General features: G+C 37.5%; 1 protein-coding gene across 1 annotated transcript in view; it reads left to right on the forward strand.

Annotated features, from left to right (window-relative positions):
• Window positions 1-14,884, forward strand: part of CATSPERE (catsper channel auxiliary subunit epsilon) — a 177,755-nt gene that overhangs the window by 128,142 nt on the left and 34,729 nt on the right. The window contains exons 11-13 of the mRNA XM_055324355.1: window positions 8,412-8,470; window positions 10,837-10,912; window positions 14,560-14,612. Of these exons, the coding sequence (XP_055180330.1) occupies window positions 8,412-8,470; window positions 10,837-10,912; window positions 14,560-14,612 (188 nt within the window). The remainder of the gene's footprint in view (window positions 1-8,411; window positions 8,471-10,836; window positions 10,913-14,559; window positions 14,613-14,884) is intronic.

A 14,884-nucleotide genomic window follows, 5' to 3' on the forward strand; every position in this document is an offset into this window, starting at 1 on the left:
TATGGCATCTCTGGCCTCCCCCCTTTGGAGCATTTTGGTAGGTTCCTCCCTAGATGTGTTTAATTCAATGCCTGATAAGCATGTAAGCCTCTCTCACAGAAAGCCTGGCCACTCACAGTCTCTCACAGTCAGCTGCTTTGCACTGGACCCTGGGGTGGATGAATCATACATAGGAACCCTTTAGGAACTGCTTCTTAGTTCAAAATAGCCTTCTGGGTCTTGTGGCAGTGAGCCCCATTGGCTTTCAAAGCCAGATGTGTGGGGAGCTTGTCTCTCAGGAAAGGTCTTAAAAGTAGCAAAAATGAACTATTGGGACTTAAGATAAAAAGCTTCTGCACAGCAACAAACAGTCAACAAAACTAAGACAACCTACAGAATGGGAGAAGATATTTGCAAATGACATATCAGATAAAGGGCTAGTATCCAAGATCTATAAAGAACTTATTAAACTCAACAGCAAAGAAACAAACAATCCAATCATGAAATGGGAAAAAGACATGAATAGAAATTTCACCAAAGAAGACATAGACATGGCCAACAAGCACATGAGAAAATGCTCCGCATCACTTGCCATCAGGGAAATACAAATCAAAACCACAATGAGATACCACCTCACACCAGTGAGAATGGGGAAAATTAACAAGGCAGAAAACAACAAATGTTGGAGAGGATGTGGAGAAAGGGGAACTCTCTTGCACTGTTGGTGGGAATGTGAACTGGTGCAGCCACTCTGGAAAACAGTGTAGAGATTACTCAAAGAGTTAAAAATAGATCTGCCCTACGACCCAGCAATTTCACTGCTGGAGATTTACCCCAAAGATACAGATGCAGTGCAACACCGGGACACCTGCACCCCAATGTTTATAGCAGCAATGTCCACAATAGCCAAACTGTGGAAGGAGCCTCAATGTCCATTGAAAGATGAATGGATAAAGAAGATGTGGTATATGTATACAATGGAATATTACTCAGCCATTAGAAGAGATGAATTTGCTTCAACGTGGATGGAACTTGAGGGTATTATACTGAGTGAAGTAAGTCAATCGGAGAAGGACAAACATATGGTTTCACTCATACGGGGAATATAAAAAATAGTGAAAGGGATTATAGGGGAAAGGAGATAAAATCAGTGGGAAATATCAGAGAGGGTGACAGAACATGAGAGACTCCTAACTCTGGAAAATGAACAAGGGATAGTGGAAGGGGAGGTGGGCGGGGGGATGGAGTGACTGGGTGACGGGCACTGAGGGGGGCACTTGACGGGAGAAGCACTGGGTGTTATACTATATGTTGGCAAATCGAACTCCAATAAAAATATACAAACAAAACAAAACAAAAATAATGCCAGATGGTTTCAACCCTTCACTCCTCTCAGGAGATCTCAGGAATTTGAGTTCCCTCCCAACTGTGGGTAGCTGTGCTGGGGGTGGGGTTTGTAGTGAAGCTATGTCTTGGCCTGTCCTACCTATTTCTATGTGTGTGGGTTTTTTTCCCTTATTCACCTAATGTGCAGGCATTGCTCAACTAGTCTTTGGGTTTCTTTCAGAGGATACTGTTCCATATGTAGCCGTAAATTTGGTGTGTCCATGGGAGGAGGTGATTTCAGGATCCTCCTTGGTCACCATCCTGAACCAGAACCCTACCTGTTCATTTTCTTAATGGTGAATTTTAATAAGCAGAATTTAAAAGTTTGATAAAGATTTTTTATTTATGACTGTTGAGTTTTTTTGTCCTAAGATATCTTTGCCTATCCCTAAGTCATGGAAATGTTCTCCCATGATGTCATCTCAAAGTTTAAAGTTTTGATATTCATGCCAATAATTGGTATAGTCAGACTTTAATATTTGCCCAACTAATGTTTGCATGTTAAGTTTTTTATTTGCTATTCCCTTCTTATTGATGAGGTTAAACAATTTTCCAATGTTTATTGGCTATTTGGAGTCCCACTTCTGTGAAATTCAAGTTTTTGTCACTTTTTCTATAGGGTTGTGTGCCTTTTCTTACTGAATTTTTTTGCATTTCAAAGATTGTCTTTTTAAAGTGTTTTATTTGTGTATAATTGGCATACAATAAATTGCATATATTTAATGTGTATAGTTTGATAAAATTTAATATATGTATATACCCATGAAATTGTAACTACACCCAAGATAATGTCCACGTCCACCCCTCCAAGTTTCTTCATGCTCCTTTATGAACCATCTCTCCTTCCATTCCCCATCACTCAAGGCAACCTCTGATCTGCTTGCTGTCATTATACGCTGGTTTGCTTTTTCTAGACTTTTATATAAATGGAAACATAGGGTATGTACTCTGTTTTATCTGCCTTCTTTCACTCAGCATAGTCATTTAGAACTCCTTTATCACTGTGAAATGACCCCTTTTTCTCTGGTGATAATTTTTGCCTTAAATCTACTTTGTATATTTATAGAACCACTCCAGCCTTCTTTAGAATAATGGCAGCACAACATATCTTTTCTTTTCTTTTTTTCATATCTTTTCTTTTAATATTTAATATTCTTTTAACATTAACCATCTGTGTCTTTAAGGTATTTTTTTAAGTTGGATTTTATTTATTTATCCAATCTGAACATTTTTGCCCTCTCATTGGGTGCACTTATGTAATTTTTTTATATGGCTGAGTTTAAATCTGCCATTTGACACTTGTTTTCTATTTGTGCTCTCTGGTTTTAACAAATTTTTTTTTTTTACTTTTTCTGATTTCTTTTTTGCTTTTTTTTTTTCTTTTAAAGATTTTATTTATTGGGATCCCTGGGTGGCGCAGCGGTTTCACGGCTGCCCTTGGCCCAGGGCGCGATCCTGGAGACCCGGGATCGAATCCCACGTCAGGCTCCCGGTGCATGGAGCCTGCTTCTCCCTCTGCCTATGTCTCTGCCTCTCTCTCTCTCTCTCTCTCTCTCTCTCTCTCTCTCTCTCTATCTCTCTCTCTCTCTGTGTGACTATCATTAATTTTAAAAAAAAATTTTAAAAAAAGATTTTATTTATTTATTCATGAGACACACACACAGAGAGAGACAGAGGCAGAGACAGGAAGAGGGAGAAGCAGGCTCCATGCAGGGAGCCCAACTCAGGACTCGATCCTGGGTCCCCAGGACCACGCCCTGGGCAGAGGGAGGCGCTAAACCGCTGAGCCACGCGGGCTGCCCTTTTTTGCTTATTTTTATATTATTCCATTATATCTTCTTTGTTGGTTTTGTTTTGGCTTCTAACAAGGCTTTAGGGTTTGTGGTACACATCTTATCTCCTTTTCCCGCAAAATGACATTACATCACTTAATGTAGAGTATAATAACCTTACAATACTGCACCAGAAAACTTCAATTTTCCTCAATAGCCTTTGTGCTATGGATTCTATGCATTTTATTTCTGAATATTTCATAAACTTCACAATGCATCGCTATTAGTTTTGCTTTAGTCATCTTTTAAAGGAGATTTTTAAAAGACAAAATCTTATATTTATACACATATTTGTCATTTCTAGTGATATTCATTATTTTGTGTAGCTTTAAGTTTCCATCTTGTATCATTTTCCTTGTGATTATCAACTTTTACTTTGTATATTTGAAAATATGCTATTAAACGAATTCAGGTTTTGAAATCTCTTCTTGGTGAACTGAAACTTAAACATTATGAAGTGATCATCTTTCTCTGTAGTAATACCTTTGCCTTGAAGTCTATTTTGTTTCATATTTGATATAGCTATATCAGCTTTCTTTTCCTTAGTATATCTATACTCTTCCTATACTTTATATTTCAGCCTCTCTATTGCCTTGTTTCCTATAAGCACCATATATTTGCATTTTAATTTTTTGTTGTTATTTTGACGAGTCTGAAAATCTTTGTCTTTTATTTGGAGCTTTCAGTCTATTTCCATTTATTATAATTAATGATATTTGAGGTCTTGCTTTCCATCTTATTTTGTGATTTTATTTTCCCATCTTCTCTATATTTTCCCTTCTATTTCTTGCCTTTTTATGTTTAGTTGCATATCTTTTGTCAATCCATTTTTCCCCTTTTACTTATTTAGCAGTTATATGTAGGCCCTCCCCATTCACAGGGGTATCTCCCAAGACCCCCACGGATATCTGAAACCAAAAAATAGTACTGAACCCTGTATATACTGTTTTTCCTATACGTACATACCTATGATAAATTTGAATTTATAAATTAGGCACAGTAAGAAATTAGCAATAATAAAATAATTATAACAATATACTGTAATAAAAATTATGTGAATGTCATTTCCTGCTCGCTCACTCTAAAAGTCTTGTTGTACTGTACTCATCCTTCTTCTTGTGATGATGTAAGTTGATGAAATGCCTGTCTACATGATGAGATGAAGTGAGGGAAATGGTGTAGGCATTGTCGTGTAGCATTAGGTCTGACAATAATTTGCTTCTGGAACTTGACCGTAGGTATCTGATAACATAGAACATGAAACTATGGATAATTGGGGACTCCTATACATTCTGTTTGTATTTCTAATCAATTTTTCTTGGAAACTATAACATGAATATTTAATTTATGCAAGACTAAATTTAATTATTTCATTCTCTTAAAATTGATATCATTGAATTCATATTTTAATTCATATTGAATTTACATTTTAATTTCACCTTGTTTTTACACTGTTAGTGTTATCATTATTTTATACAGCAATGTGTTTGCCCTATCCTGACCTTTTTTCTTTTGAGTGCTTCCATCTTGTATCTCTTCCCTTCTTTTTTTTTTTTTAAGATTTTATTTATTTATTCATGAGAGACAGAGAGAGAGAGAGAGAGAGAGAGAGAGAGAGGCAGAGACACAGGGAGAAGCAGGCTCCAAGCAGGGAGCCTGATGCGGGACTCAATCCTGGGTCCTCAGGATCACTCCCTGGGCTGAAGGCAGCGCTAAACCACTGAGCCACCCAGGGATCCCCATCTTTCCTTCCGATTTAGATGCATCCTTTTACATTTCTTTTCATGAAAAAAGAACTGTTTTTTTGTCTGAAAAATATTTTATTTTACTCTCATTCTTGAAAATCATTTTCTCCAGATACAGAACTCTGGTTTAGTGATAATTTTCTTAAAGAACATTAAAAATATGCCATTATTTTTTGCCTTCTGTTGTTGCTATTGAGAAGTCACATGTAATTTTAACTCCTACTCTTCCAATTTGCTGCTCTTACAATTTTATTATTTGCTTTCTACACTTTTACTATGAATGTGTCTAGATGCTTACTTTCATACTTTTTGGGATTTCTTGGGCCTCTTGAATCTGTGGATCACTGTCTTCATCTTCATCAGGTATCTTGTCAGATATTCTCTTTGCCTCTTTTTCTGTCATTTCTTCTGAAACCCTGATTAAACAAAACTAAACTTCCATGTATTCCCCACATATCTTTTAACATTCTTCTTTATCCTTCCTCCTTTTATGTCTGGGATACATTCTTATAATTTCTTCTGATGTGTCTTTCACTTCACTCCTTCTGTCATGCCTAATCTGATGCCAAAATTATACATTGTGTGTTTAATTTGACTGTTGTATTTTTTTAATCTTTAGAGATTTGATTTGTTCCTTTAAAAATACCCTGACACATTTATAGTTTCTTTTACACTACAAAGATTTCCAACTTGCCATTTATTCCCACACAACTAGTAAACATATCTATCTTATAATCTGCACCTATTACTGGAGTCTAAGTATGTATTTCATCTATTTCTCCTCCCTCATCATTGTTTATGCTGGTTATTACTCACACATACCTTATTTCCTTGTGTGCTTGGTTATTCTTGGCTGTGTGTTGTTAAATTTGTAAAAATATTTATTCATTCATTTATTTAAAAGATCTATTTATTTATTTTAGAGTGTGTGTGTGTGTGTGTGTGTGTGTGTGTGTGTGTGTGTGTGTGAACGCGCGCACGAGCAGGGGAGGGGCAGAGGGAGAGAGAGAAGAAGCAGACTCCCTGCTGTGCATGAAGCCCCACACAGGGCTCAATCTCAGGACCCAGAGATCATGATCTGAACTGAAACCAAGAGTTGAATGCTTCACTAACTATGCCACCTAACCACCCCATTTGTAACAGTATTTATAAGAATTCCCTGAAGTCCTATATGTTCTGATCTTAAAATGATCTGTGTTTGCCACTGTCAAAGGTTTGTCTAGGGTCACTACTGCCTTGAAACTTCTTTAAAACCCGAGTCTTGGGATCCCTGAGTGGCGCAGCGGTTTGGCGCCTGCCTTTGGCCCAGGGCGTTATCCTCGAGACCTGGGATCAAATCCCACATCGGGCTCCCGGTGCATGGAGCCTGCTTCTCCCTCTGCCTGTGTCTCTGCCTCTCTCTCTCTCTCTCTCTCTGTGACTATCATGAGTAAATAAAATAAAAAAATAATAAAAAAAAAACGAGTCTTCCAGGCAAACAATTCTAGGATATAACACCATATGCGAACCTACCCATAGCCACCAATTGTTAGGACAAACTTTTCCTTTTCTTGCTTTTTCTGATCACTTAGTTACCAATGTCACTGTAGGGTTAAGGAAGGCACACATTTAATGCTGGCTTACTCTCACCCTAAGAACATACTACTCTTCTGATAACATAGGTCAATGTAGGGAGGCTATCCAATTTGATTCTCTATCTTGAATTCCCCCACTCCTGACTAGGTTGATAAACGCCTTTAGGCTAAAAGTAGACTATGGGCTCTGGTGTTCTGCTTTATTCCTAAGATTCCTAATTTCCCTCAGTCTTTGGCTAGTAGTTCCCTACTCTCTTGTTATTTGGTGCTTTTAAAGTGACTTCTTTTTTTTTTTTTCTGTTGTATCTTTTATTTTTATTTTTTTTAATAAATTAATTTTTATTGGTGTTCAATTTACCAACATGCAGAATAACACCCAGTGCTCATCCCGTCATTAAAGTGACTTCTTAAAAGGCTGCTGTTTGTAGGTTTTGTGATGTTTTTTTGTTTTTTAAGTTTAATTTTATTTATATTCAATTAATTAACATATAGTGTATTATTAGTTTTAGAGGTAGAAGTCAGTGATTCATCAGTTGTATATAACACCCAGTGCTCATATGCTTGTTTGTTTTTAAGAGCAAAAGTTTGTCCATAGAAACGAAAGTCTCCAAATCATTTCTTAATTATTTACAATGAAATGGTTTTTAAAGAGATGATCGCATTCACAAAATATATTCTTAAAATCATTCCACTGGGTAAATATTTTCAGAGATTATAATCCAAAATAATATACATAATATGTTGGTTGAATTACAGACCCAGGTTTGAGTACCACTTAAGTGACAATTGTTAAACAAAACTTAGAGAATATGCTAACATTTCATGAAAGATAATATTAAAATCTTTCAGCCTAATTATGTGCAAGAACCTTTTTATAAAATTATTTTTATGATTACATATGATGAAAAATATGGTATGCAATAGAATACAAGTATAAATTTGACAATTAGTTCCTTTCCTTGAACACGAACTAGATTTATTTTTAATGTAATCACCTCCACAGCCTTCGACTTTATCACAAAAGATTGTATATTTTGTGCCACTTAGCATCTAACATATGAATAAATAAACCTTGTCTCAGAAGTAAGATTTTTTGCAAAGGTTGTTTTTAGAGGCCCAATGTTTCTGTTCTAATCTCACCAGATTAGCCAGGACCAAATTGCTGTCTCTCTGAAGAGATCTATGTCTGTCTGTCTGTCTATCTATCAGGGAACTACCACCAAAAAAGCACTTTGGGGGATATAATGATTATAGTTTCAATGCTTTAAAAATGTGAAGCTTATAATTTTTGCCTTTAATATTATATGTGTTCAGTAAATGGCTTTATCCTGAAAAGATACAAACCTTCTCAAATGCTGAAAATTGAGGTGAAACATGCCCCAGATAGAAAATAGCAAAGAAAATATATAAAAAAGCAAATAGATTCTTTTTCTAATTACTCAAAAACAAGAGAAGAAGGTTCAGGCAAATAATTTCTCAAAGTCTCAAAAATTACTGACAACATGATATCTGTAATTATTTAAAAACCTCAAAGAAGAAATAAAAAGGTCCAGAGACAAGGTGATTAGGAAACAAGAGAGAGCTGGCTACACATCAGGACATAAATGAAAAATGAAAATAGGAATATCGCAATGACAAAAGAAAATGAAGGGGGAGAGAGAAGCAATATAAATAAAAGGACTTGATAAGATACAATTAGCAGAGAAAATGAGGAAAATGTAACAAAGGAAATCTAATATGTACATAATTGGAGTTCCTAAGATAGAAAAGAAACTGGAAAAAATGCTAAATATATTCTTTTTCTTACCTAGAGAAAGGTTTAAATCTGTCATAAGTATTCATTGTCCCCATTCCTGGTTTTCCTATTTTACATAAACTTTCATTTTCTTTTCCAGACAGTAACATTTTTTCAGAATATAAATTATGAGGCAGTAGATGACTACTTCAAGTTGCAGTAAGTATGGCTTTTAAAAGAACCTACTCGATGTGAACTGTGCTATTGAGATTATTGATTTGCAGGTATTCTTTTACTTAAATGGCCTCATATCATTTTAAATATCTAGATTTCAAATTTCTTTAAATGTCTGGTTAGATGTGAAATTAGTATTCTGTATAAAAATGTAAAATACTCCTTGTAATTAAATGAAATACATCTGGAGGTTTCCATTCGTCCACCAGAAGATGTAAAAATTGGGCTATTTTTTAAATTTAAAACCAACTAATTAACATATAGTATATTATTAGTTTCTGAGGTAGAGTTTAGTGATTCATCAGTTGCATATAACACCTAGGGCTTGTTACATCAAGTGAAAAATGAACTATTTCTTAATTCAATAATTTTTAATCATGTATTACCATTCATTCCCATCCCAAAGTTTTTGCATACTGTCCTTGGGCAGACTAGACCTCTAATATAAGAAAATCCTTAACTATGAGTAAATCAGAGAAAACACCATCTTTGACTCAGAATCAGTAGCACTTGAGCTCATAATTTCTGGAGTAGCAACTTATCTGGAATTGGTCTTGAGACATCTATGGCTGTCATTATGTCCTGACTCCATAGGTTTTTCTGGAAAAACAGCAGTTTTTCTAGGAAAAAGTTCATTTTTTCCTTAGTCTGCTGCTCATCCAAGTGAGTTTGAACACTCACTTTATGCCAAGCACTTCATGCATGTTCAAAATACATGGTGAACAAGTAGGATGAAGTACTGCTGTCCTGGGATGTATTCTAGTGAGAGGAGATGAAGAACAAGTAATAAAATAAATGAAGTAATCAAATAGTTATAAGTGCAGTTAAGAAAATAAAACAGAGGGGCACCTGAGTGATTCAGTCAGTTGAGCGTCAGACTCTTAATTTCAGCTCAGATCATGATCTCAGGGTCATGAGATTGAGCCCCTTGTCAGGCTCCATGCTCAGCAGGGAGTCTGCTTGAGATTCTCTCTCTCTCCCTCTTCCTCTGCCCCTCCTTCCCTGCTCTCTCTCTTTAAAATAAATAAATAAATGTAGAACAAAAGAATGAAGATAAAACAGAATGAAGTGGTAGAAAGTGACCAGGAAGGGGACAGAGAAAAGGGTACTCTAGATACTGTAGTCAAGGGAGACTTATTAATTCATCCCTCACCCCTTCACCCATCAACTTTTCTCTTGATGCTTCTAATGTTGTGGGTTCCTTGGGGTATTTTTGGTTTTGTGAATATTTACTCAGAATTTTGTTGCTGTAGAATACACATCAAATTGTCCAGGATATTTCAGATCAGTCCAAGGCTTGAGAAAACATACCAAAAGCTTTGAAGCCAGCTGTGGTAGGGGGGAAAACACCTACCTATAAGAAAAATTGTATGGAAAATTGTAGATGCAATATTTACTATAGTGTCCTTCATGGATCTATACTGTATTACTGTATTTATCAAAGCAAAGATTCCATTGCACTGGAAAACAAACCATAACTGGTATAATTATAAGATGCTTCCTGATTTCTAAGGTGTTAAATGAGAAAAAATATCTGAGAACTGAGGAAATATGGTACAGTGATTTAAAAATATAAAAATGTGCTATTTGTATCCTCATTTATTACATTTTATACCTAATACATGACAAATAAATATATAAATATTAAAATGTTGAATACTGGGGAAAAAAGAGCATTTGTTTGTGGTTGGTTTGTTTTTCCCAGTTTTTTCAAAAAATAAAAACCTAAGCGGGGGCAGAGTATACATGACGCTTTCAAAATTTTTTCTATGATGTTTCTGAGCACAAAACCATTCTTGTGCACTTCAGAACCTAGAAATTTGATCTCACTTTTGCTTCAGTCAGATCATGGTATGCCAGATAATGTGGTTTGGAAAACTAATCTCCTAACTTGCTCTTTATTGTTCCAAAAGTGTTATCAATAGGAGGAAAAGATCCGTAGAGGCTAGAGAAAGAACAAATAGAGCAGCTGTGGCTTTCTAAGATCATCAGAAAGCAGGACGAGATGTTAGCAGCACAGCCTCCTCCTCCAGGGACGGAGGGTGTTAATGAAATGGGCAGCAGGGTGGAAATGTTGATACATACCCATCTCTGTTTCCCACTGGGCTGACCCTACACTGGCCCACAGTGAGATGGGAGTGACTTCAAGGAGGGACCACAGTGCACAGCTGCTTTAGCAGAAGCAAGGAGCAGTCACCACCACCATTGCCTCCCAGGCCTCTAGAATTCGTCCCAGGGTTCTATCACCCTGTGTACATGGGACTTTCCACGAATTCTAGAGTAGGAGGGCAGACACTCGTGCCTGTCTCCCTTGTGATTCTGTAATCACCTGCATGTGCTGTTTCTCCTAGACACCAGAACACAGGGCTTGTGCTTGTGCAGGTTCGGCCTAATGAATATGCAAGAGCATGTCCAATAGCCCAAAAGGTAAGTGACATAGGTGGGTCAACACCTTTACTTCAGTAACTTGACAAGTGTAAGCTAGATAATCGTTACAAGACCTCCAAGCAATAGGACTCCCCTCACCCATGGCAGTGTGTGTAATGTCTCACTGTAGGGATGGCATTATTTTACTTTGGAGACAGATCACAGTTCTGCCCTCCCTGGGTTTACCATCGAAAGTGAGATATATAAATGCATACAAAAATGTAAAATGATTAGTTTCTGGAGATAAAACTGTATAAAGGAAAACTGAAATGAATGGGAACTAAAATTGGATATGGTTTGTCAGAGAAGATAGCTAGTTATATTTGCACTTATCATTTCTTCATCAAAAAAATTGAAATTTAAAGTTTATTGCATACCTACTGTGTTTCTTTGTTTCAGCCTGTATTCTAGGCAATGCAAGTTACAAAGGTGAAAAGACAGCCTCTTCCCTAGGGGCAAACAAAAGCTAGCATAAGGGAGTGTGAAATACAGCGTTATCAGCCCAGAAGAGTGGGCAATTTTGACTACGAGGCATAGGGGAAGCATAAAATGACTGTTGATAAGTAAGTGGAAGTTGAGCAGGCTGATACAAAGAAAGAGAATTCCAGGAAAATGCATTTACAAAAAGCACAGCACCATGAAAGAGCAATGGGGTGTCCAGGTACCCTCAAGTGCCAGGAAACTGAACACAGATACTTTACTGCCACCACCTCTCCTGAGTCTGTTCTACTCTGAGGGATGCCCCCTCTCTTTATTCCTTCTCAGCCTAACTAACAACCAATAAGTATACACTGAGCACCTACTGTATACCAAGCATAAAACAATGAGGAGTACCTACAAGAAGAATTCAAAGGTACATGATACACAGTCCCTGCACTTCAGGATCCCAGCACAAGGAGGCTGTTCCTACCATGGCAAACATCCATGAATTTGGAGGGAACCCTGAACTGTGAGGCCAGTGTGAGCCAAGCTTGAGCACTGCTGATAATACGTGGCTTCCCCAGGAAACTGCCAGCAGGTGCATACCAACCCTTCCCCTGTCTGCCTTCCACCCCACCTCACCTGCCCAGAAAGCAAGAAACAGCAATGTGGCCAGTTCTTCCCCAGCCCTGGCCTGTGCTTTTCCATCATCAGCTGCATGTTCCACACAAGATGCCTTCCTAAAGCACCTTCCTGAAGCTTTCCTCCATCCCTTCTCCTGTCTAATCAATAGATCTCTTAGGGATGCCACCCACACCATTCCGCCGAGTCCCCCCCACATTCCAAAAGCAGGTTAATGGAACCTGAGTTTGGATCCAAGCTTTGCCACCTGCTGGCTGGGACAAGCCACTAAACACTGACTCTCAAGGGCCTCCATAAAAGGGAAATGTAACATCTATTACCATTGAGAGTATTAAATGAGATCATTAAAATAAAGTGCCCATTGTGGTTTTGATTTGTATTTCCCTGATGACATGCGATATGGAGCACTTTTTCTTGTGCCTGTTGGCCATGTGTAGACAGATGAATGAATAAAGAAGATGTGGTATATATATATATATATACAATGGAATACTACTCAGTCATCAGAAAGGATGGATGCCTACCATTTACAATGAGGTGGATGGAACTGGAGGGTATTATGCTGAGTGAAATAAGTGGATTGGAGAAAGACAATTATCATATAGTTTCCCTTATATATGGAACATAAGAAATAGTGAAAGGGACCATAAGGGCAGGGGAGGAAACTGAGTGAGGAAAAATTAGAGAGGAAGACAAATTGTGAGAGGCTCCTGACTCTGGGAAACAAACTGAGGGTCACTGGAGGGAAGGTGGGTGGAGGGATGGGGTAACTGCGTGACCAGCATTAAGGAGGCCACACGATGTGATGAGTACTGGGTGTTATTCTATATGTTGGCAAATTGAATTTAAGTTAAAAAAAATTAAAAAAAGGTAAAGTGCCCAGCAGTGTCTGTCTCAAAATAACTATCTAATAATATCAGTTTGTTTCTTCTCTTTCCTTCTCACCACACTCCAAAACACGGGCAGCTCAAATCTAGCCCCACTCTGTGTCCACTGCAGGTAGTTTGTGTGGAGTGCAGTGAAGCCACCCTAGTGGGCCAGTCCCCAGAAAGCTGTAGTAATTCCTTCCAGCAAGATTTTCCCAGAGAGAGGTGACTACACTCTAGTGCATTATCTGACAACATTTCTGTGTTGAGGGCCTTTAGAATTCCTGTCTCAGTTCAATTGTTCTGTCCAGTTGGAATGTACTATGTCTGATTCTGAGCTAGGTGAAGAGCAGTCCTGCCTGTCTCCACACTTCAGAGAATAATAATTTTAAAAATTAATAAATATATTTATTATTGTTAATACTAACAATTATTAGTAAGTATAACAAGAAAAAGACTAGTACACTCATTGTTTTCATTTGGGCTGTATGTCAGATTTTTCTAATTAGGTATCCAGTCCTGAGAATATTGTCAGCCCCATAGTAGTGAGTAACCTAGAAAACAGCCTGATTAATGCTTTTCATATTCTTTACCCATGCTTCTGTTCAAGATTCACCTGCAGGTCAACTCAGATTTTTAATCCTAGGCATGGTTGTTGATTTTTGCCAACTGGGTGCCCAAAGAGAAGGGATCAAGTGATGGTGAGTCTTGACAGAAAGACTTGAGGACCTTGGTCAACCAAGTGTGTCATATGGATAGTTTAGTAAAGATGAAGGGCAGTCTCATGCTTCTGAACACATTTGGTGGGAAAACAAAACAAACATTTGGTGCATGATGATGGATACCAAGGACTGTGGTATCTGTGGTTGCTGACAGAACAAATCAGGTCCTGTGACCAAGATCAGGTGGTTCAGGCAATAAAATCCCTGAGCTTCTGCTATGGAGCATGTCTTTCAAATGAAGGCTGAAAGGTCTGGGTTTAGCAGACCTTAAAATCCATTAAGCTTGTCTGGATATCCCAACCCTCCTGATCCCCATGTCTTTCTCCAGGGTGGGGAGTATTAGAGCTTTTTCCAGATTTACCATGTAGAAAAATGCAACATACAGGACATGTTTAAGACAGAAAGCAAGTGTCTAGATCCCATTTAGGAAGCCTGGGGATGGGGTGGCAGGGTAGACAGCAGTAAGTGCCCTGGAGCCAGGTTGAAATAGCAATAGGCAGCTTAGGGAAGAACCAGATCTCTGGTTAAAAGAAGTTAAATTAATAGTTAGATATTAATAAAGCTGGATATGGTTTGTCAGAGAAGACAGCTAATCATGTCTGTATTAATAATTTCTTCATTAAAAAATTGAAATTTGAGTTTATTGCATACCTACTCAGCTGCATCTGAATCAGATGCAAACTGGAAGAACAGAGCTGATGATGATGGTTGTAGAAGTGCTGATAAAAGATGAGGTTGGTTTAGTTCTCTAAGATAGTGATGTCAAAAAGCAGAGAAATAACCTCTGGGCTCTGTGAGCAATAAGGGCAACAAGAAGCAAAAACAAAGAAAAAACATGATCAGAAGGGAGTAATACAGCACAGAAGAGTATAACAAACCTCTAGATTTAAAAGGTTACTATTTCAAATCTAAAATGTAATTGCTTTTAGCTGTAGCAGCATTTTAGATCATGTGAATCAGAACCACTCATCTAACCACTTAAATTACTTCATTTTAGGTGTTCCAAATAGCCGTTGGCTGTGATTCTAATAAATTCATTACTGTTAAAGGGCAAGTATATTTGCATTTGACCTTATTCTTTACATTTTAAAACAAATGGGGAATTACATGGTAATTACTGGTGGTACTATTAGCCTAATGACTGACCTGTTCATAATGAAATCTGAAAATTGAACTGACATTGGCATCCAAAAACCGCATCGACAGTTTGTCAAAACCAAATTTGTTTGAACTTTTTTGCCAAGTCAAATCTTACATCTGAATCATACTAATAGGCAAAAAGGATTAACCTCTTTCCCTATTGCCAGCATTTTTTTCCACCT

This window comes from Nyctereutes procyonoides, unplaced genomic scaffold, assembly GCF_905146905.1.
Source record: "Nyctereutes procyonoides isolate TBG_1078 unplaced genomic scaffold, NYPRO_anot_genome, whole genome shotgun sequence".
NCBI lineage: Eukaryota > Metazoa > Chordata > Mammalia > Carnivora > Canidae > Nyctereutes > Nyctereutes procyonoides.